Consider the following 23,193-nt stretch of genomic DNA (forward strand, 5'->3'; position numbering starts at 1 on the left):
ACTAATCAAGAGATAGTTGTTGCTACGAGAAGGATGGGTGGGTTTGACGATGGCGAACGCGCGCAGCAGCTACTGGCCATTGATGGACAGCAGAAGTTGCGCGTGGCAACTGGCATGCTGAGATCAAGACGGAGCTGGAGGACTTAAAGACAAGGTTGGGTAGGGCCGAAGCCGACAGCGAAAAGAAGTGTGCAGCATGTGAGCAGCAGCTAGACACGTACCGCCTGTCGCCTAAGCTTGTAACAGCGCGTGCTGACGGTGTGCCAGCTCGAGAAGATGGCGAAGCTCGACCTGAGCGTTCATGGTTGCGCAGCATGTTGAAGAGTATGTTTGCAGAAGCGAAAGCAGAAATGTTTCCTACAAAATCTTCGCAGCCAAGTCTAAAAGAAGCCCTACCCGAGGGCAGTGATCAATACGCAAAGGTAGCCCCCCATAAGCAAAGGCAGTCGACAGCCGTGGCAAAACGTACACTCTCTGCGGGATGCGCTCTCACCGCAGTGATCGCGGAGGTGCTGCGTGAGGTGCAGATGCGTGCTGAGACAAGGGCGGCAATCATTGAACTCAAAGTAAGTGTATATGAATTTGCTGTTATGATGTAACATGCTAACGATAATCTCTTACACCGATAGGTATCGTCGCGAATGAAAACCGTTAAGAAGCGAGGGAGAACACCCCGGGCTTCTACGACGAAACATCATTGAAGTCAAACAGTTCTGACAGACTTGTGCTAGACATCATCTCCGCCAGCACGTCGTCTCCGAATCCATCGGGCACACACTCAATCGGGTAGGACATGCTTGAGGGGACATGAGATGCTAGTTCCTCGCTGGGAATTTCCTCGCATTGAGTAAGATCAACAAAGGTCCGGTTGCGGTTTAGGAAGATGCCCATGTCGACATTGTGCTGAGTGATCCGCGTGCGTTGTGGGGTCACCATACTACCAGCGACGCAAAAATCTCTCTCGATATGAGCGGACGATGTAGGAACTGCGAACAATAATTTTGCTGCTCGTGGTAGTATCTGATATTTTTTTCTTGCTCCATCCCACGCCAAAATTCCAAAACACTTTCTTCTTCGCCGTCCGCTTTGACTCCAATTGGAGTTTCATCAAAAAAACCCACCGATTCAATTCATCGTCAACTCGCGATCTTGGTAGGTCCTGAGTTTCAGTATGCCTACTTGTACACGAAAACTCTGCTTGTATCTCTTCCAGAAAGTCCGATCTCGGGCGCGATGCGAAATTAGAACTTGCATACTCAAAAATAGTACGGTCCTGGGCTACTGCTGTCAAAATTTCCCGAAACTTTTCTTTATTTTTTTCGCTGAAATACTCCAATCGAACCTCTGCGTCTCTCTCTCGCTATCTATTGTCGATACAGCATAGCTTTACCACACGGTTTAAGGATTTATCAGGACTTTTGTATGTCGGGTGAAGCCGAGATTGCATCTCAAACACAAATGCAGCTGATTGAGTCTCACTCGTCTTGTAATATCTCGAAAAAAATCGTGAATCGAGCGCCTTTCGAAGGCGTTCTCGAGTAAATTGCTTTTAGTGCCCTTTCATCATACCAGGCAACTATCGCAGTCCATTTATCCAGAATCCTTCTAATTGCTGTCCTCAGACTCAAAAATCGGGCTGGATTGTAATCAAGAAGTTGGGTTGTTCCAGTTTCAGTTTGTGTTCTACACAGCTCTTGAAATAAATTGCCAGTAGTTTCCACGGTGCGAATCTGGTAAATAGTCTTCTTAGTCCGTGAAATCAACTTAGTCATGCCCGGATTCAGCGACTTACTTGCATCATTTCTCATTCCACATGCTTCCTTTGTCGCTGCATGGGCCATGTGCGCAGCATGTATTTCAATTTGTTGACCAGCAAGTTTTTGACACCAGGCCCAGCGTCGCTCGTGGCAGCAAAAACGAAATCTTTCCGAAGTCTGAAATCCTCCAGAATTTTTTCCAGCCACGCCGAAAATGGACCTTGAATTCCAACGTCGCGGTCTCCATACGATGGGCTAAATTTTCGCGTTCCAAGCATCACCGATCGCATTTGCCAAAACTCATCCACGAGATAAAACCGCAACCCTAAATATTTCCCATGAGTTGTACGACAAGTCCAAAAGTCTGTCATGATCACAAAATTCGCGCAATCGGAGCGATTACGTTCTAAGAAGTCAATTAACTCCGCTTTGGTCGAGCTGTAGAGCTCGACAATTGCCTTCGCAATTCGCTCTGCATTTATCGTAGTCTGCATCTTTTCTCTCACCACCACCTGCCGGATTACTCGGGATTGTTCGTACTCGCCGCTACAGAAAGGCAAGTTATTGTTCACGATGCGAAGGGTTTCCAGCAGCAAATGAAGGCGTTGAGGGTTTGTTCGATACAAATTCGACGAGAGCAGCCGTTCAACCGTTTCATCTCGCTTTCGTTTTCCTTCAACTGCAGCCGCAGTTTTCTTCGACGAGATTCGATGCACCTTTCGTAAATGCTCTGTTGCTCTAGATGTTCTTGCTCGTGACAACACCAACTTCACACCTGCCTGTCGACACGCCTCGTCGGCATGACATACCCAGCCAGTTTTCACTTTAACATTGTCGATATACTCTACGCGTACACCCCACTCAAAAATGAATGATTTCTCCGTGACAGTAGGTGGTTTAAGCGTGTAGCCCGCAGAGGGTTGATAGGCTTGAACCGCCTCACGAACTGCAACAGGTGGTCAAACCATAACAACGAGCACTCTGTTACCACCCACAACCGTTCTTCGTGTCTTCTCCAGCACGACACGTTAAAATGCACTCGAGTCTCTTGGCGACGTCTGCGGGCAGCACGCGGCGGAGGTGGCCTCCTCCTACTGCAGGTAGCTCTCGGTGGTGGCCTCGCACTGCGGGCGGCTGCTCGTACTCCTTGTGCTCGTGCTGGCGCTGCTCCTGCCGCTGCCGCTCCGCCTTCTCCTGCACGGGACGGCGGAGTAGCACTCGAGTCTCTTGGCGACGTCTGCGGGCAGCACGCGGCGGTGGGGGCCTCCTCCTACTGCAGGTAGCTCTCGGTGGTGGCCTCGCACTGCGGGCGGCTGCTCGTACTCCTTGTGCTCGCGCTGGCTCTGCTGCTCCTGTCGCTGCTGCTCCGCCTTCTCCTGCACGGGACGGCGGAGTAGCACTCGAGTCTCTAGGCGACGTCTGCGGGTGGCACGCGGTGGAGGTGATGAGGCGAGGCCGATGAAACCTTTGTCGCCCAGGGGGGTTCGTAGAGCGCAGCCCAAGACTGTTCCCCATGGGTAGACCCAGAGAATCGACTTGAGAGTCAACAGCAAGAAGATAGACCCAGAGATTCGCAGCCGCAAAGCTTTAAACCCTGAGAATCACACTCCTTGGTTGGCGTGGGTACCTTGTGTAATCCCTGTCGGCTCGTTTGTCTTCGACGGAACGGCACTCCACCGGTTGAAAATGTAGCCTCGAAGAAGTGCGGGAGCGCACGTCTACTTCAGAACGCACCTCCACACCAAAAGGCAAACCCAGCGAATCAGATCCCCTGAAACCCAGAATATCACGAATTCAGGGTCCAGGATTTCAGTCAACTCTGGGACTTGGAACTCAGAAGACACCTTACCCGAATGCACTCCTAGCTCGATAGAACCAACAAATACAGAGTATAGAAACACTACAACTAGCCGTCACTTATTCTTTTGGACCCTTGGACGTTGGGTCACACACACTAGGCTCACTCGAGTCTGAAATTCAGGGGCCTAGCTCCCCTGAGACTCACACAAACGCGCACCACCTCCAATAAAGGAGGAAAATACAATCACTATCAGTTACCTTCCCTTCACACAAGCAGTCAATACAAAATCCTGGAGGCGACTACCTAGCACCCCTGAATACCCTCTGGAATAATATGAAATGGGCTACCACGAGCACAGCAAGTGACCCAACTATGATATGGAATAGATGGATCACCCCAGGAAGCTCAAGGCCGTCGCTGGTCACCACCTAACTGGACTTGAGTTTGATGGAGCCCACACAGACGGCTGTCCTTCGCCGTTGATGTGCCCTTAGCGTCCCGCGGTCGTAGTCTCGGGTCCTCCGGATTTCCGTCGGCAGGCTTGGCCGAAGTCACTTGCGCAGTACAGGGTAAAAGGAACTCTGTTTGGTTTTTATCAGCTACTTCTCTCTCTCTCTTCTTCGGGCAAATATCTTCTGTTCACTATGCTTGGGGTCAAAATGTCTTGTCTTGAGTACACCTTGGGATCAGCGGTCCAATCTTGCGATCGGCTTGCTAATCCATTGTCGCACGGCGTCGAAAGTGCCAATTGTGGGTCCTTAGACTTGGTTTAGTATGGTACAGGACTCCCTCTAGACTCCTCGAAAGTATCCAGTATGTGCATCCATGACGGTTCTTCAAGGTCACGCATCATTTTGATTGCAGACTGGCTTCGAACTGATTCGAATCCCTGAAAACCAGGTGACACTCAGGGTCATCTTCTGAAATCTTGGGAATTCTGAGGAATCCTGGGGAACTGTGGGGATTCTTGGGTGTTGGCTCGGGAAACACTTAAGTTCAGTATAGAGAGTCTGGATTTATGGTCCAAACCCAGGGAATCATCTTTGGAACTCTAGGTCACCTTACCAAACTGCCGCTTCCCATCTTGGATACATCGAGGGTAAAGACAGAATCCATGGTTTCACGCGGAAAATGCATATACTGCCAAGCCTAGTGAATTGCGGCAGCACAACGACCCATCATCCAGCCAAAGTCAAATACTGTAAACTTCCTGGGAGCCAGCATAAACACGTGCTCGCTCACAGGATAGTACAAGCATCCCACGAGCAGATGGGCAAGTGAGCACTAAAACCCCAATCTACGAGCTCGTGCCTGCCGAGCGAGCACGATTTTTGAGGTTTTTCGGCTCTCCCATTTAAATACGAACATAACGAGCACCCGCGAGCCCCCCGCGAGCAGCGCTCGTTACGGATCCCCCTTATTGGGCAAAAAGTAGGAGGAGGCCCCCACCGCCACGTGCCGCCCGCAGACGTCGCCAAGAGACCCGAGCGCTACTCCGCCGTCCCGTGCAGGAGAAGGCGGAGCAGCAGCGGCAGCAGCAGCAGCACCTGCGCGAGCACAAGGAGTACGAGCAGCCGCCCGCAGTGCGGGGCCACCACCGAGAGCTACCTGCAGTAGGAGGAGGCCACTGACACGAGGCGGTCCCCAGAAAATTGCCGACGATGTGCCGTCACCTCTGTGACCTGGAGTTTGTATCGGATGCTGATTGGTGGATGACTTGGATACGGCGCGGCTGTACCCGTGTGACATGGATGGCGACTGTGGGAGAGAAGTGATTTCTCGGGATGAATCCAGCGTCTGACCGCAGATGGGCCCAACTGGCTGGAAGTGTGAATCCTGGGAGTGCACGCCCAGAATTTCAGAGAACACTCAGTCCAGCCGCGGACTTTCCCTTACGATGAGTGCCTAAAGTCTGGCAGAAAGTGTCTCTGGAGAATGTATCCCAGAGTACGCCTCATCTTGCTGTGGCTCAGAGTGCCCCAGAGGATCAAATTACCCTGAGAATCAACCCACTACTACCATGATCATGCGCAGGAGGCCACTAAACCCACTAAAAGTGTGGCTTTGAGGAGATACACACGAGTCTGCACTGCAGCACTTGTTTCCCAGAGTGCCGCACGGAAAACCTAGAGTGCCGCACGATGACCCACAGTTCACCTCTGCTACGGACGCAATGCGTTTCTTGTCCAAAACGCGATGGCAATTCTTTCATGTCGTGAAAACAACGACGCATGCGCGCGGACTGCATCACACAGTCGTGTGTCATGCTTCTATCATGTATTCAGACTGCTTAAAGCGCTCTAAGTCGTGTGATGGAGCAAATGTGCACTCCTCTCAAACAGTTGAATTACATATGTTGTGCATCCTGATGGTGGTAAGGAGCCACAGCCTGTGGCTCCTTACCACCATCAGGAAGTTACGATTATGCAGGCTCGTGCCTTTGAGCTGTGGCCCACAGCTCAAAGGCACGAGCCTGCACAATCATAACGTAATCGATATGTCATCAATGCGCATACTAAACTGAACACTCTATACGCTGTTTGATTTTATACAACATATTATACAAGTGAAGTATAATCAAATAATGAGGAAGATTTCACATATAATACCCTGACTAAAACGATTGTAACGGAAATATGTCTCAAGGCGCTTTGCTGGTCTAAACGTTTCTTCAAATCTCACATGTCCTTTACGCAACTCTTACTAATGAACAGATAACTTGCTTAAAGCTTCTGTATCAACTATATTGTACATTGATGAATCAAGATCCAATGTTGCCACACGTCTCCAGCCAAGATTAACGCAAGGATCTGTGCCGTCGTGTTGCGTACCCAGCACACACACTCCACCAGTTCACCTCCACCGATGCCTTTTTGGCTCAACCAAATTAAGTCGACTTCAGTCCCCAGTTCTCAACTTACTCCCAAGCTCCCAAGTCGCACCATTCAACTGAAGGCTACGACCGCGATATGCACGTCTCCACCGTCCTACTGATCGTTGCCGCCGCCTTCCTCGGCAGCAGCACCACACTGTCGACTGAGGCGGGCGCTGATCACCGACTCTTGCGCTCCCACAAGACGCACCACGCTGCTGCTGTTGCTGCAGAAGACGAAGAAGAGCGCGGTTGGTTCGACAGGCTGCCGGAACAGTTCAAGCGGATGAAGAAAGAGCCCTCGTTTCTGAACCAAACGTTTCACAACTGGCGTAGCGCCTACCGCTCGGTCGATGACGCTGTCGCTTTCCCAAGGCCTCAAAGAGAGCGACATCCTGCATTTCGCGGAGTTGTACAGGGAGTTCCTCAGGACGCACAGATATTACTAGACGCCGTAGAGATGGCCAGCTTTTTCTAGCTCTTCCGTGACCGATAGCAGCAACACCTCTTCCTGCAAACTCTCTTCTGCGTTACGGTACTTATCAGGGTGCCAACGTCTTCATTGCCCCCTGTAGATACTGGGCGACCGACTTGTTGCTTATCGAAGCGGGCTCCACGTGGCGTAGGAAGATAATAGCGGGTCAGCTCTTAAAAGGACACCCATCCAGTCGCTATGACCCCCTCACGCGTTCTACGCAGCACCTTTTCGTAGTGCGGTGACCTCTAGGGACGGCTTCGCTAAAAGTCGATATTTTTGCTATGTTAGTTGCAAGTCAATGCTAACAGAGGTTTCTGTTGAATTCAGTTTTCGGCCTCCTCGCGATCAGATCGAGCTGGTTGGACTGGCCGACGTCGGTGGCCAATTGACTGCGCAGCTTCCAGCTGCTCCTCGAGCTGCTGCACGGCTACGACACTTGGATATAGGCAGCCTTCACCCATACGTTGAGCGATGAGCTGTTGTCCAATCCGTCGTTCGTCGGGCCGTACAACTGATGCTGAGACCTCTCCAGTGCTTACAGTAACGCTATCGCTCGAGCTTGCAGCTCCTCGATCATGGGCTATAGTCCCGTCTTCTGCTTCTTGAGGCGCTCATCCTCGATATTCTGACGCTTTGGGATGCACGGCCCCCTCCTCGGTCGAGGGCACCTGCAGTCACACAGTAGTTATTCTTGTCAGACACGTGGTGGATGTGGCTCACGAACCCAATGGGGTCAAAATTCAGCTCGAAGTTTGCCTATGCATAGTAAGTAAGAGGAGTGGATACACGCTGTGGATGCTAATGAAGGGAGGACTGTTTGCTGTGAGCCCCTAATGGATGCATGTGCCAACGACCATGCAGGGATCGGAAAATAAAAATTGATATTGTAAAATTGTAATATTGTTGGGCATCAATATTGTATTGTAGCGATGTCATCAATATCCACTATTTATTGTCAATATTGTTCAGGAAGAAAAACTGCCCCGACCTTATCTTACGATATTAAAGAGCACCATAAGCTAGTTTTCCTCTCCTTTTTCCGTGGCTGTTGCCTATTGAATACTTCTGACAGCCTTAATAGCACTTCGCTGGTCATCAAAAACCAATTCATCGTCAGTACTTAATCGAGTCTCAGTTTTTTTTTGGCAGGTGTTGGAGGCCAGGATTATAGTAATGGACACGTCCATGACGATGTACAGGATTAATCCTGGACGAGCGATTCCTAACTAAAGTGAGTACCATCTGAGGAAGATTGGAGAAGATACGTTGAGGACGCGGAAGATACCCTTCGTGTGGTTCTCCTTTCTTTGCAGAATTACTGCAAGAGAAATCATGGGCAAATACTGGTTTGATACTTGGGAAATAGAGTGACTGCCGTCATCCCAATCGTTACGTCTCAATGAGCAGAGCTCTAAGGAAGCTGGAGCAAAGCTTACATGTATTAATTGTGGCGATAGTGCTAAGCTTTGAGAAACCTCTAGGGCACATAGTCATGGCACTAGCTTTTGCGCGAGCTCTGACGGCTGAAGTTCCTCGTCATCGATGTAGGCATGTTCGGACGGTGGGGGTATCTAGCAGCACTTCGCTAAATCGGCCATATACACGGCGCATGTGTGCACTCGCCAGCGATATGACACCCGTTTCACCTGCATCAGTATCTGCAATAGATGCAACGTTCTCTGGATCAGCTGCTGCGAAAGTCGCGACTTCTCTCGCGGTAGCTTCGTTATCGTCAACACTTGACACCGACGATTTATGCTCACGCACCATGTTATCCACATCAACTTGGATGACATTCTGATCGTGTTCCAGAAGATAGTCGTAGATTCGAGCGCGTTTTGCACCTACGGCCAACATACCTTCCACACGTGCTTCAACAAGTTGATTGTCAACTCCACGAGAAGTCGGATACGTCGCGTAGGCAGCAGCCGATACCGGGTGATTGTGGGTAAAGCATCCAAGCTTTACTTGCAGCTCGCCCCTTGACAAATTCCACTGTATCACGAATCTAAACGGGCAATTCGTCAACCGTATATGCTGCTTTGGACGACTACCTTCACTGCGTGACTTCCTCTTTTTCCAACCGTGGGTGCAAATGTAAGTCCGCTGATACGGGTCAAACGCCTCGGGGAGCAACAGGGAGTCATCGTTTTCTTTCATAGAGACTTCTTTTCCTTTCTTAGTACACTTTAAGCGCTTGATACGCTCTGCACGAGACAGGGTCTCTTTCACGGGCAACACTTGCTTGGTGCGCTCGCAGTACTCAGCCAAATAGATCTTCCATGCAGCCCAGTCTGTGTGCCAGAGCAAAGGAGGCTCCACGCTTACAGAGATTGCCGCACTGCCGTCCCCGCCGTGTTCTTCGTGGCCATCACCATCGCGGCAAGACGCACACCCCACTAGCAGGACCCCAGTAGCCCCCGCAGCATCGTACTCATCATCGCCATCACTGGCCACAGAGTTACCCATGATCGCAGCTTGCTCTTTGTCGTGCTCTCTCTTCTCCTCACACCCTTCTCCGTCGTCGAGCGTGCTCTTGGTCGCGTCTGAAGTTGGCGTCATGCAGAGCCCCGGACCCCGGTATGAGCGTCGTTGCTCTTGCCTTCCAGTATCCTGTTTCGCTTCACCTTGGCCTTCGCAGTAGGCCTCACTGCCTTGGCCGCTTCCGCGTGCGTTGCGCGGCATCTTCACGGGAAACCTTCGATTGGGAAACGCCGACTCCTCAGAACGAGAATCAATCGCATTCGCCTCCTCCGCGAGCGTCGCAAGTGCTAAATTGATCGCGCTGTTTCTCCCTCACTCGGTAAGAAATGTTTCTTACCAATCCTGGACAAATCATGTTTTCCGATCATGTACGTTTCCATGATTATAATCATGGCCTCCAACGGCGCCGTTTTTTTTCACGTTTCGCGTCGAGGGGTCGATGGCGCTGAACAACTGAATTAAGTATACGTAGACTTGCTCTCTTATCGAGCTATGGTTTTCTCCATGAGAGTAGCCTTGAGGCCCGCAGGGCTGCACTTCTGTTTTATTTACAGCCACGTAATGGCACCAACGTGTATACGTAATAAATTTGAGCGACTACGTGCGAAAAGACTTCGTATGCGTAGGAGGGGAGACACTTAGACCTCAGAGCTGCAGCGTTACTGCGGTACCTACGTCGGTGATAATAACTTGGCTTGTGTCCTTGGCAACAGACGTCATGAAAGAGGGAGAGGTACCCCAACCGAGTCTCCAACATTGCTCGTCGATGCTTCTGTCTGGTCACTTTCGCTTTAGACACTAGGAAGACCGTCAATCATGTTCGGACACGTACAGTTAGGGGTAAAGACTCGCTAACCATTGGGGATAAGTGCCATGAAGATTCATGCTAACATTACTCAACGTACTCATATACTCTAGTACTGTACAATATATCGCCATACTAAAGTCAAGTATGGCAATATATTGGGGCAAATATTGATTGGTACAATATTGATTGTGATGACTGCCTCGCCGACAATCAATATCCAATATATGTTGTCCGATCCCTGACGACCATGCACTAACTCCGTACTTACCAACTGGTTTGCGGGCTTTGGCCCGCGGCATTCGCAGTTCGGTAGACTTTTTACTGTATTCCAAAACCTGCATAGTAGAAAACTTTATTTACTACTACTAGTCCTATATAGTAGTGCTACGTGTGCCGTAGAAGAGCGTTGCATGAAGAAATTCTTGAATTTTAGCACATGCTCCTATTTTGTACTGTGAAGTGCCATGCATCCATTTGCTGGGTCGCTTATGCTGCTCGATCTGCCGTGGCGGATCTGCATGAACGCACACTACTGCTATTCTTGCTGCATAGTGCACAGCTTCAAGCTACCAAGCTGAACTTCGGTTCATGTTGAATGTATAATGTGTATATTTTGCTGGGGCTATTCGGGCTGTATGTCCAAATGCGACGCCTGGAACTTGATTTTGTAGAATTGCTATACTGATTTCCATGCCGTTTAGCTCTCCTCGCTTCGAAGTCGACGCGCAACAAACAGTCTGCACTCACTACCATTAATCAATTGCGATAATTTTGTTTTACTCAAAGACAATTTATCGTTACTGCTGTTGTGGCTCCCGACATGTACATGTAGATATCGTACGTGTAGGCATGACAGCCACATATCTAAACTAACTTAGCCGATACGACGGCGACTCTGCTCGCTTGCTGCCCCGACACGGTCGATTCCTCACAGATTACATTGATTGACTGATCACCTCTCTTTAATATCGCTGCTGCCTGGTTAGCTTATCGCCAAAACATTGCTCTATGAATCGTTTGCGCTGCTATGCTGTAGTATAATTGCTGTACAACTGTCATTTGCTGTTGTTTCAAATGGCTCTTAAACCGATACTGCAACATAAAATCTTATTCGCGGTTCGTAAGAACTGTCGTTTGCGCCCCTGCGGATGTTTGAGGTAATGTAACATAAGTTTTATGTTGCATTATCGGTTAAAGAGCCATTTGAAACAACAGCAATGACAGTTGTACAGCAATTATACTACAGCATAGCAGCGCAAACGATTCATAGAGCAATGTTTTGGCGATAAGCTAACCAGGCAGCAGCGATAATAAAGAGGGGTGAGCAGTCAATCAATGTAATCTGTGAGGAATCGACCGTGTCGGGGCAGCAAGCGAGCAGAGTCGCCGTCGTATCGGCTAAGTTAGTTTAGACATGTGGCTGTCATTTCTAAGATACAATATCTACATGTACATGTCAGCAGCAGGAACAATAAACCGTCGGTGAGTAAAACAAAATTATCGCTATTGATTAATGGTAGTGGGCGCATAGTGTTTGTTGCGAGTCGACTTCGTAGTGAGGAGAGCTAAACGACATGGAAGTCAGTATAGCAATTCTACAAAATCAAGTTGCAGGCGTCACAACTGGACATATAACTCCAGAAAAAAAAACACATTATACATTCAACATGAACCGAAGTTCAGTCTGGCAGCTTGAAGCTGTGCAGTATGCAGCATGAATACATGTAGCAGTAGTGTGAGTTCATGCATTAATAGATCCACCACGGCAGATCGAGCATCGTAAGCGACCCAGCAAATGGACGCATGATACTTCACAGTACAAAAATAAGAGCATAAAGTTTTTCTACCGTGCAGGTTTTGGAATACAGTAAAAAAAGACCGAACTGCGAACACCGCGGGCCAAAGCCCGCAAACCAGTGTTGCATTATCTCAAACATCCGCAGGGGCGCAAACGACAGTTCTTACGAACTGCGATTTCCACAATCTTACGGGGGCAAACGAAATTACATTATTGTGCGGCTTATGCAGTGACCATCAGCTCAATCCGAAAAAGGGTCGAGGAGAGCGGTGCCCCCCAATGGTCGTGCAAGTGTGCCGCACTAATGCAAAGTCGAATCCCCGTAGTACCGGTCACCATGTCCGCCGCCAGCGTAGTGATGGACTCCTCGCAGAGCCTGGTGTATGACTTGAATGCATCAGAGACCCAACGCCCATGGAACTGGATAGTCAGTGCGTCTGTGCCGCAGCGATACATATGCGTCGCGCCGCCGGAGCGGAGGGAGTGGCAGCTGAAATGCCGTGGGTCCTTCCCAGTGGACGAGGCTGCATGCTTGATCGCGTCGGCGACGTCCACAGACGAAACGCATGCCGGGATCCCTCTCCGAGACAGGTACACCGCCGCTGGGATACTGACGGGAGACTCTTTCGTGCTTGAAGAAGGATGAGCGCGCCAAACACTGGGCAGAGAAATGGATGTCCAGACCGTGAGATCATTCTTGTCGTCGGCGCGCCACCTTGGTTCGTCTTCGACCCGATCAGGCGCAGGCACACGGATTGGGCAAGCTGCGGCGAGAGCGTCGGATTGCCCGTCGAGTCGAGAACGACGATATCTTAGGCTCGAAGCGCAAACCACTTGAAAGAGCGACTGCTGATCGCCGCGATTTCGGAACGCCTCAGAAGGAAGGAGAACGCCAAGCACAGCACCCCTCCCCAGAGGGCTTGGTCAAAGGGATCGTCGAATGCGAGTCTGTGGAAGCACGCTTCCAGCAGGTCCAGAGACACTGGCGCCTTGCGTTGACGGGCGACATCCAGGCGGCCGATCCCTTTGAGCAGCATGCGAATGTGCGGGTGTGTAAGCGGGACTTCGTAGCCGGACGCAGCGAAGAAATACCGAGCGCCTTGAACAACGCCCATGATAGACTCACTGCGGATGGGGCCACCCGAGCCGAAGCCGTACTGGAAACCGTGGAGCACGAAGTCGGAGATGTGTTGTACTTGCTCCTGAAGCGGAACGCCGGAGAGCCATGTAGGAATTCCCCGGCGGGTAGACCAAGCCGTCCACTTGCTTAGAGATCGACGGTATTGATCAAACGTGGAGTCTACAACGGAGTGAGCTCGGAGATACGCTGCCAGATCTTGGCCAGCCCTTGTATGTCCACAGTCGGAGTAATCTGCGACCAGCCCGGAGTTAGTGAAGCAAACAGCTCTGCGTAAGACGAATTAGCTGGTATGCGGGAGCCGGCGTCTGCGCGAGTATTGTCGGATCTGGCGACGTGGGACGCTGAAAACCGGAGATGATATGATTCCTCCCACCAGCTAAGGAGCCGAATGATAAGCTGAGCGCGGGGGTTCCGTGATGCCATTTTGTTCTGCCAGGCGACGGCGGAAGTGTTGTCAATCCGGAAGTGCACGTGGTGAGGTCGGCCGTCTTGCCCTGCGAGGATAGACCATCGTTGTCCCCAGGCGTGAACCGCAAATGCGCACGACAGCAGTTCCCGGAAGTTGATGTCGAACCCGTTAGCGACGCCAGACTTGAACGCGTGAATATGATCCAGCTCGTCCGGTGAGAACGCGTAGGTTAACGCTGAGCTAGATGACACATCCAAGGCGCATAGGCCAAAATCGGAAGCGTCCATCTCGACCACCGTGTCAGGCGGAGGGAGTGCGTTGAAGTACTCCAACGAAACGCCATTGAGATGGGGAGTATGTAAAATCTGCCACCACCACAGTAGATCTTGCCTCATGTCGTCCGTGATTGAAACGCGCTGGAAGCGATGGAGTTGGCTTTCTCGTACTCGGAGTCGCTGGAGAAAGGGCCGGGCAGCGCGGATACATGTAGCCACATGACGAAGGCTCCCCATGAGTGACCTGTACGCCTTACGGTTGAGATGTGACGCGATGTAGGCCACAATTCGACGGGCTTTCTCCACTTTTTCTGGTGGCATGGAAACGCTCTCGGCGACGGAGTCAAATTCCAGACCGAGCACGCGTTGGCGGGTGTTCCAACTCGTAAACTTCTTGTCGTTGATAGCGTCAGCGCCTAGCACGGCAACCATAGCGAACCGAAGCGACCGGTCGGCGTCGTCACACGAGGACCCAACGTCCACCGCGACATTGATGTGGTCGTCCACCCAGTGATAATTGAAGAAGCCATCCGGGTACGCGGCGTTGGTGTGATTGCCGTGAACGTAAGATATGGCGCCGCCGACGACCTCGTAAAAAACCTGGGGAGCCAGTCCATCCAAACGGCGCGGATAGCTCGATCACCAGTACGTTCTCCTCCTCGATCAGCCCAGCGAAGAGGAAGACACTCTTGCTGTGGATGCTGATGTTGCGGAAAGCCGATGCTACGTCTCCGGCCATTAGCTTGACTGTCGGCTTGCATGTGGCCCAGCGCGGTGCCCACGAACTTGTTCACGTAGAGCAGTGTAAGGCGGACGCGAGCCGGAGTATTGGTAGGGTCCGCGGACTTGTTCTTCGCGACGAAGGCGCGAAGCCGAGACGTCAACTTTCGCATGTGGTCGTACCACACCTCTTGACCGAGGGCGCTCAGACCGTGTATGGCATCCAGGATGTCTTCGTAGGTCGTACAGCGGATGGATGCCGTCGGGAGAGCGGCCGTAGCGCTGAAGTCGCTCGAGTAGTTGGCGTTGGTAGATCCGTCCTCGAGTGTCTCCATCTCGCTCGATTCCTTGAAGTGCATGACCGTAAGTTTACGCGAGCCGAGCCTCCCGCTGAATATCGCCATCAAGACAGCAGGCGTCACCGGGAACTTAACGCACTCCAGCTCCCGCAACCAGAGCACAAAGGACATAGCAGACAGGGGCTTACCTGTCTCCGTCCCGAAGGCACGAAACATGCGGCTCGCTGCCAGCAGGTGTGCCTGCGGCGGGTTGTAGTCTCCCTTGGCCTTCTTGGCGCCCTCAGGGAAGCTCGCTATCGTCAGCTGACGTAGCTCCGCCGGTGGCAGCTCGCCTCTGGTGTTGGGATCCGTCGTGGCACCAAGGCGTGTACAGTCTCGAGCAGGTGGGCCGTGGGCTCCGACGAGCCCGCGTAGGCGCGCCACCTCGTCTCGGAGTGCCTGCAGCTCCGAGGCCACATCACGGGCCTTGCCGTGGGTGCACCGCGCTCAGCTTGCGAGGGATCGTCAGTCGCACCACCGCGCCCGGGCTGGAACGAGGCCATGAAGGTTGTCAGGTCGAACCCTTGGTCAGAGCGGTGACCGGCTGGACGCTTGGCGCAGCTGTCTTCTTCGTCTTCTTTGCCGGGGGAGGCGCAGCCTTCTTCTCCCGCTGTGTCGCGCGTCGGGGGCTTCGCAGCTGAAGTTGCGGTGCCGGCAGTCAGCCGTTTAGCCGCCGCCTTCTTGCCCTTACGGGCCTCAGCTGTCGCTGTGTCGGGCGCGCTACGCGCAGACGATCGCTTGCTCGATCGCAGCAGGGGAGGGTCAGACGTGCGCCTCGCGGAGGTCGCCGTCCAGGGCTCTTCCCCGCCGGTCACGTCGACGACGACAGCGGTGGCAGCAGGTGCCTCGCTATCCGAAGGTACCGCGGGGGCACGGGATGAAGGCGAGGCAGGCGCGCTGGCGGACTCAGGAGCTCCACGGGTGATCATGGTGCAGCTTGATGGAGTAGATACCCCCTCTTTCTTGGTTGGCTTGATGCTTGTTCTTCTAGAAGCGAAGTGACGGAGGGAGAGCTCGCGACGAGTAGTCCCGGAGGCCTTAACAGGCAAGTCGTAACCGGTGGATGTACCAGTATATCGGTACTACTATTTTATGTGGAAAACATAATTCCCTTGGCTTCGCCCCGGGAATACACCATAACAAACTCTCTCGATCCGGAAAAAATACCGGCAATAACGTGACTGAGATCACTTCTGAATGTCTTGTCATCACTGGTGTGATCATCTCTCCAGTATGATATGACTTTCTCTTTACGGTAGCTGTGGTTTTAGCGACTTACATCATGTAAAATTTGGTCAGAATGACGGCAACTTGCCGCACAGTACATGTAAGTTACAGTAAAGTGCGTCGATATGGAACGCCTGATATACATTAAAAGAAAAAGGTATATTGATAATTAAAGGTTTGACTCGTCACATACAGACAGCAAATGCACTGATTTACTGCAATATGTAGTTCATGTCGGACTTCACGACCAGAGTCTCGCCTTGAGCCCACGCAGCCAGCCCAGCATAGGTAGCACCCGGTAGATCACGACGGTGATGACATATTAGCAGCGACTGAAGCTTGGTCAGACGTAGCCGCGTCTGGAACGGTCTGGAAGTGGCGGTCACCATGGGAGTTGTGAGCAGCAGAGCGACATTTGGTTAATGAGACACGCAGACATGTACCTGGCGCGATTCCCGCGCTTACAGCGATCCTCATGATTCCCTCTCGCGACCTTTAGATTCCTCTTGAGGCTCGGTTTTGGAACTGTGATTGGCGGAATGTTAACGGGACCAAATGATTGGTAGAATCATATAACTAATTCAGTACATTTGGCACTCAATGGGTACAAGCGAGGATTCATGTCTTGTCGTAGAATATAAAATGTCGCCCGTTCCATACCATGACGTGCCGACAGCGTCGTGATTGGTAGAAATAAGCATTTAGTTGAGCGGTTAATCTATTGGTCAAATTATTTGACTCAAATGTCAATTCCAAGATGCAGGCCAGGCCGCAAGGAGTCATCAAGGAGGGCGGCGAGCCGAAGGACGTCGGCGAAAAGGGGGGGCTGCATAGTTCCGCCTGCCAAGATGTGGGTGGTGTCTGGGAGGACGGCGGTAGGCTGCACGACGGTGGGCGAGTGGTCCGCGGTGGAGGCTAGGAAGATGGCGCGCAGCACGACGATGACGGTTACCTGAAGCAGGGCGGTGGGCACCAGGATGGCGGCGCAGGACACGACGGCCGCGCCGTGGAGGATAGACGGCGGGAAGGAGGAGGAGGAGAACCGGAGCGAACGGCAAGAGGCGGCGGACCGGAGGTGGGGCGATGGGGAGGGTAGCCGCCAAGGCGAGGGCGGTAAGGGCATCGAGCGCAAGGGCGCAGCGACCTGCTGGGAGGCGACGAGCATAGGGAAGCGTGCAGCAGGAGGAGGGCGTGGCTGCTGTGGCTTGCTGCGGCTTGCGTGCTGGTGTTGGCACCAACAACACGACGCTGGTGGGGTGCTGCTGCTGCTGTGTGGACTGGCACTGTTGGTGGGGTATCGCTGCAGGTGGAATGCTCCGCAGTCACACCCCACCACTAGCGTCTAGTACTCTTGAGTAGGAATAAGTTATTGATAATAAATGGAATAAATTAGTGGTTTTCTTGTATATTCTGCAGTGGATCCTAGCGCTTCGCTCGTGCGGTATGCAGCAAGCTCCGCCTGAGCGACAATACTGAATGAGCAGCTCTCACTGAGTGCTGCTTGTTCATGTTATGGGTAGGTCGATAGGCGTGCCCAGGAAACTCGATTGAGTTCGTGATAATGGTTGAAACGCTATTGCAAACGGCTCAAATCAGCTCGTCAAAGGCAATACAAAAGCTAAGTAACTTGTCGGCAGCAGAACAGATATGTATATTATATCCTTATTACTTAGATTTCCTATGGGATGAATACATATTTCGGCCGCGTTGCCGACATTATACGTCGGCATAGTGTTGGCAGCAAATATACCTACCCCTAACCATGTTGATTGGCCAAAATAGGGATCTACGGGATGCTTATTCGCTGAAAAAACGTATTGGACATCTGATTGGGCCATGGCCGCCATACAGTGGCCAAGTCAAGTTCTTGTATGTCGGCACCGTCACGATATTCATCCTTATCGACGCACTTTACTGTACATGTACTGTGCGGCAAGTTACCGTCATTCTGACCAAATTTTATTTTACGGGTAGGTATTACCCATAAGTTACACTAACTCACTACAAATAACACTAAAACGCACTCCACCTGCAATAACGGCACGAGCCTCGCACCACCATCCGCGCGCCTCTTCCTCGGAGCACCACGGCCGCCGCACGCCTCCGTTCGCGCTGCAACTTGCTGCGCCTGATCTGCCTTCATCTCCCCTGCATTCCAAGCCCCCCTTCGCCGTCCACCGCGCTGTAGAAGCCTCAAAATCGACGAATAACCGAGCATGGAGGGGGACATGCCCACGGACTTCCTGCAAGACCTCGATCTGTGGCTCTCACAGGACACCACAGCTTCTCCAGCAATCAACACACATACACTAGACCTAGCAGCATCAAATGCCGGTCTTTCGAGCCTCGAGGCTGCATTATTGGCGCCTGGAGCTCCGCAGACAGATGCGGCCACTACCGACAGCCTTGCAGCGGCGTTAACAGACGAGTCGCTGCCCTGGACGGCACTTACAGAGTCCCATCCAATTGCCAAAGCTGCAGAGATGCTATCAGTGCCGATTCCGACCGCTCCGACAACTCAAAGCGCCGTAGAAGCACCGAAACCCAAGAGACCACGGAAGGGCAGGCCCCCCGCTGCCGCCTCCAAGGCGTCAGGCGTGGAGCCGCCGCAGAAGAAGGCCAAGACCAACAAGAGCACGAGCCAGAGGCAGAAGGAGGAGCTGGCTTATCTACGAGAGAAGTCGGAGCAGTTAGAAGTGGAGCTGACCTCGTTGAAGCAGAGGAATCGGGAGGAGCTCGAGAGGCAGCAGAGAGAACAGGAGCAGAAGGAGCTGAGTGGAGTCGGCGGTGAGATGCCCACGGCCATGGTAACTAGAAGATTGAACGAGTTCGGCGCACCTGCGCAGCCGGAGGTGTCGTTGTGGGAGCGGATCGCCAAGAGACAGAGAGAGGAGAAGGCCAAGGCTGAATTGGAGAACGTGAAGCTGCGCGAGATGGTGCAGAGCCAGATGCGCCTTGTCAAGAGCTTCGAGCGGCTGCTGCGGAAGAGAAAGGTGGGTATTGAGAGCCTGGTTAAACGCACTGATGAAGTGTTGGAGCTGATGAGAGTTTGTTGTTGGTTAGATTTGGGACCAGCTTCAGGAGAACAGCAGTAGTCAAGAGGGAGGAGAAGCCCGGAAGGAGGAGGAAGTGCTCGAGGAAATGGTGCGCGATGTGGACGCCCGGTATCCGCAAGTCGACAAGGTCTTGAGCGAGCACGGCCTCGGTGCATCCGACCCAGCGGTGGATGTGAAGGATGGCGCCAACATGAAATATTCACCTACAGACGGCATGTATCTCGAGTACAAGGAGAAGAAGTACATGCCCTTCGACTACACAGTGCTGGATGAAGTGGTGTGGCGATCGTTCGGCGAAGGCAAGCTCAAGCTCGAGGACAGTCAGCTGACGATCATCAAGAACACGGACGAGATGCTGTTCTCCAGGACGATCATGCCGCTGACGCGAAAAGGTTCAAGCGACAAGAAGGACCTGGGAAACTCTGTCAACCTCTCAGTCATGAAGCGGTTCACCGAGACACAACGCATCGTGTACGTGTGGCATGCCAGCACAAGCGTGAAGAACCCGCAGGACGGTACCAGATCTCCAGTGCTTCTCGTGCAGAAAGGTTATGCGATTATGGAGGCCGCAACGCTCCCCGACGGGTCCCCTGGTAGTGTCGTCCGAAGCTACACCAACTCGGTGCCTACTCTTTCAAGCCGACCTTCAGAAGGAGACATGGAGCAACAGCAAGAGCAGAACCGCGAAGCGGGTCTCCTGACAGAGATGGTGTTTGCTGCGTATCAGCAGAGTCGGCAGAGTATCAACCAGACACTGGAAAACCTTTTACTGGATGAAATGATGGCGAGGAACGCTACGGTGACCCCGGCGACGTCGGGTGCAGACACGGACATCAGCTTATAGTGCTCTGGATCACTTGGCGATGGGTCTCCATTCTCGGAGGGGTGGGTGGCTACAGTAAAACTTCACAATCTATGGAGGAAGAATATTTAGAGAAATGCAGCCTTCACAGCTGAATTCTGGTGGCATGGAGCAGTGTGCTGTCGAGTTAAAAATTCCACAGCGGGTGAGTGGGAACGCGCTTGGGTGGGCTCGTCAACAGCCCAGGAGATGGCGTGAGGTGTTCGTCGATGGATGAATTCCGAGACGGCGCCGAGCCTGTGGCCCATAATCACCGTCTCATTCAGGAGGAAGAAAAGGCTGCAGCGGAGAGGGAGGGACCCATGTCTACCTGGCGATGAAGCAAGCAAGAGAATACTTACAGTTCGCGTGGGTTGTTCCTTGCGCACAATGCAACGACTTCAGGAGTGTGACCCACCGAAAGACGATCCTGGCGCTGTGCGTGGACGCAATCGGGTTTGCATGACCGAGAGTGCTTACGTACACAGTCTTTTTTTGATGGGGGTCGAGGGGGGTGAATGTTATATAGAAGAGGACCAACGGAGGCTCGCGGTTGCGAGGAGCGTAGCCGCAGCAAACCCGCGCGAGGTGCCCGCGTAGCAGGGTCGCGCGGTATTTGCGGAGGCGGGCCCAGCGACGAGCATTCCAGCGAGCCGAGCACTGTTCTCGCCAGGTGAGAGAATCTTTTTATCGCAGGAGCGCAGCGACTGCCTTTGCGGAGCGCAGCGGAGCAAAGCCATTTCCCGCGGATGACATCCGTCCTGCGGGAAGGTCACATTGTGGGGTGATGGGCTGCCTATACAAACTCCAATATATCACCGAAAATAGACTGTGTACGTAAGTCCTGCCTTGCATGACCAGGTCATGGCGGCGTCACGCGGTGGAAAAGGCTGCATGCATTCGACGCATGAGTCCGGCCTGGAGCTCCAGTCGCAGCCAACGCGTTGAGACGCTGAAACTGGTCGGCAAAGCCCCGACTGGTGCTTGGAATTTTTGCGCTGGGTGGATTTCTCCAGCGTAATAGAGCAGCGATGAGTAGCGCCTTATTATGAGCGTTCCAATTCTACTTCAGCTCGCTCCCCGGAGGCCGGTGAAGGAGCTTCGACTCGAAGTTCGAGTGCGCTACTTGTCCGATCCGACGCGAGATGCTGGTAGAGTTCGTAGTTTTGTTGGTAGAATCGTCGTGACGAGACATGCGTGGCCTCGGTTGATCCACTTTGCCCGCCCAAGTTGAAGACCTCCCTCGGTCGTCATGGTCGTCACATTGAGGGCAACTTCAAGATTGAAGTGATCTGAAGCATTGTCCTCCGGGTGGAATCGCCCAGGCCGGTAGAATGCATTGAATCTCGGTAGGAATGACGTGTGTGGGGTGCCTACATGTAGCCTCGGTAGAGCTTCCTCGCGAACGATTCGAAGCCTTTACAATGCGTTCTCCATAGTTGACCGCTATGATAAAAGTGCAGGGCCCATCGAACATTTGGACAAGTGCGATGATGACTTCCAACAGACTGAAGCTGAACCCTTGCGGCTGGCATGGCGATCGATTTGCCTGGCTGCCAGCTTGGTTGGCTTGGCTTTTCTGAAGATCTCGCCAGTGTTTAGAGGCAGGCAGGCACTTGTCAAAACGATCGCCGAAATTGGTTAACTCTTGACTCCAAAATGCCACCTCATCAAAGCCAACCATTCATTTTCGCTTCATCGGGAGATTTTGAATCTTTAGTAAATACCGTGCTGCTGTCCTGTATACCGTACGAAATGGACTCGGCATTAAATGTTGCGCGTCCTCCCAAACGAGTTGCATAACGGGCAGAGGTTGGAAAACTTGCCCGTCATAAAACACGGAAAGTCTTGTAGTCGTACAGTAACCCTTTAGATTGTTGACTCCAAGCCATTAGCTGGACGCAATCTCGACACCGAAGAAATCGAGTGTCTTTCAACGAGTTTCCGTCTGTGTATGACGGGCAGGTTTTCCAACCTCTGCCCGCAATGTGCAGTAATAATGTAACGCACATGCCCTCCCAAACGAGAACCGCAGCGACATTATAACGCAGGATAGTACATGTAAATGGCATTTCTGCTACAGTACATGTAACAACTTCGCGCCGCTTGGGTAGGACGAGCAGGAGCGCTCCAGTCCAGTCCGACGAACTCAGTTCTTGGCGCTCGTCGCGGATACAACGCGGCGAGGAGGATGCAGGCTCGGATGTGCACTCCTGATGAGTCCGTACATCGCTCGACTGTCCCAACTTTTGCGTCTTGTCGTGCGCTCGCCACGACCGGGGACCGTAAAAATGACCAAAATATGGTCCCTTCGTTCGATCACGTGTTATACAGTATGCATGTTTGCAACGAGCTCGTTTCTGTTGGCGTTGCGGGCGGCCCCTCAAACGGAGGAAACGGTCCAATTGAAATGTTGTCGCAACTGGTTTGGTTTGACACAGCTTCGGGTGGGTCAGTCACAGAGTCCGGCTGTCCGAGCTCGACGTCGAGGGGCTTATAGGGTGCCACGCGATATCCCGCAGACGAACGAACGTCGTCGAAGCTGCCCCCTCCACATCGTTTTAAGTTGAGAGGAGGCAGGGAGGAACCTCTGAGCCAGCCATTTATTCATCCACCCCGACGGACCACTGCTTTGATGCCGGGTGACACTCCATCTCCATTTCATCTCCCCCCCCCCCTCTTTCGATCTGGACGTGGGGCACGGGGACCCAAGCAGCCGATTTGCCGAGTCAAACGATCCAGCTTGACACCCCACAGCGCACCTTCTAAGAGCCATGGGGAGAGCCGGGCTCCTGGGCTCTTGAGTTCAATAGGTTAAGTGAAAGGAGCCCTCCAGAACTGTGAGCCCTCGTTAAGGGCTCCCCCTCACCTGTGTTAAATATCTCGCTGATGATTGGCCGTCATTGAAGTATCTCCAGGTTCTAACCTGAAAAGGCATAGCTCCTTGAGGGAAAGGAAGGACTATCGGCGACGCTGGGGTGGCCTCGGAGCGGCTGTACACATATGAGCGGCGCGAGATCTTCTAGTGTGGCGATCTTTGAGCTCGATCTTCTAGCGTGGCGCATCGATCACACGAAGTTGCTCGCCTTAAGTAGGTAAAATTGGCCAATCAGATATTACTATGAAGAGCCCGTCATAGATTTGAAGCTAAATTTGGGGAGCCCTGGAGGGGAGCCAATGGGGAGCCC

General features: G+C 52.5%; 9 protein-coding genes across 9 annotated transcripts; 3 read left to right on the top strand and 6 right to left on the bottom strand.

Moving 5' to 3' along the window:
* Positions 1-681: 681 nt before the first annotated feature.
* PHYSODRAFT_524361 (hypothetical protein) lies at positions 682-1,026 on the bottom strand (the record flags this gene model as incomplete). Its single annotated transcript, XM_009537244.1, has 1 exon — positions 682-1,026. A coding segment is annotated over one exon (345 nt), but the record flags the coding sequence as incomplete, so codon positions are not given.
* A 449-nt stretch (positions 1,027-1,475) lies between these two features.
* On the bottom strand, positions 1,476-2,518 carry PHYSODRAFT_524340 (hypothetical protein; the record flags this gene model as incomplete). Its single annotated transcript, XM_009537245.1, has 2 exons — positions 1,476-1,923; positions 1,965-2,518. Coding segments are annotated over 2 exons (1,002 nt in total), but the record flags the coding sequence as incomplete, so codon positions are not given.
* Positions 2,519-6,527: 4,009 nt separating this feature from the next.
* On the top strand, positions 6,528-6,908 carry PHYSODRAFT_288650 (hypothetical protein; the record flags this gene model as incomplete). The annotated part of the gene is made up of 1 exon (XM_009537246.1): positions 6,528-6,908. One exon carries the CDS (start codon positions 6,528-6,530, stop codon positions 6,906-6,908), a length of 381 nt encoding a protein of 126 aa, XP_009535541.1.
* Positions 6,909-8,444: 1,536 nt separating this feature from the next.
* Positions 8,445-8,765, bottom strand: PHYSODRAFT_525902 (hypothetical protein; the record flags this gene model as incomplete). Its single annotated transcript, XM_009537247.1, has 1 exon — positions 8,445-8,765. The coding sequence occupies one exon, from the start codon at positions 8,763-8,765 to the stop codon at positions 8,445-8,447; it is 321 nt and encodes a 106-aa protein (XP_009535542.1).
* Positions 8,766-8,813: 48 nt separating this feature from the next.
* Positions 8,814-9,239, bottom strand: PHYSODRAFT_446873 (hypothetical protein; the record flags this gene model as incomplete). The annotated part of the gene is made up of 1 exon (XM_009537248.1): positions 8,814-9,239. A coding segment is annotated over one exon (426 nt), but the record flags the coding sequence as incomplete, so codon positions are not given.
* A 5,000-nt stretch (positions 9,240-14,239) lies between these two features.
* On the bottom strand, positions 14,240-15,013 carry PHYSODRAFT_524670 (hypothetical protein; the record flags this gene model as incomplete). Its single annotated transcript, XM_009537249.1, has 1 exon — positions 14,240-15,013. The coding sequence occupies one exon, from the start codon at positions 15,011-15,013 to the stop codon at positions 14,240-14,242; it is 774 nt and encodes a 257-aa protein (XP_009535544.1).
* Positions 15,014-15,141: 128 nt separating this feature from the next.
* Positions 15,142-15,810, bottom strand: PHYSODRAFT_305754 (hypothetical protein; the record flags this gene model as incomplete). Its single annotated transcript, XM_009537250.1, has 1 exon — positions 15,142-15,810. The coding sequence occupies one exon, from the start codon at positions 15,808-15,810 to the stop codon at positions 15,142-15,144; it is 669 nt and encodes a 222-aa protein (XP_009535545.1).
* Positions 15,811-16,868: 1,058 nt separating this feature from the next.
* On the top strand, positions 16,869-17,501 carry PHYSODRAFT_288651 (hypothetical protein). The gene has a single exon (XM_009537251.1). It carries the CDS (start codon positions 17,086-17,088, stop codon positions 17,452-17,454), a length of 369 nt encoding a protein of 122 aa, XP_009535546.1. The 5' UTR covers positions 16,869-17,085; the 3' UTR covers positions 17,455-17,501.
* Positions 17,502-18,324: 823 nt separating this feature from the next.
* Positions 18,325-20,008, top strand: PHYSODRAFT_524442 (hypothetical protein; the record flags this gene model as incomplete). The annotated part of the gene is made up of 2 exons (XM_009537252.1): positions 18,325-19,101; positions 19,172-20,008. 2 exons carry the CDS (start codon positions 18,325-18,327, stop codon positions 20,006-20,008), a joined length of 1,614 nt encoding a protein of 537 aa, XP_009535547.1.
* Positions 20,009-23,193: the final 3,185 nt, after the last annotated feature.

Source organism: Phytophthora sojae (assembly GCF_000149755.1).
Source record: "Phytophthora sojae unplaced genomic scaffold PHYSOscaffold_10, whole genome shotgun sequence".
Taxonomy (NCBI): domain Eukaryota; phylum Oomycota; class Peronosporomycetes; order Peronosporales; family Peronosporaceae; genus Phytophthora; species Phytophthora sojae.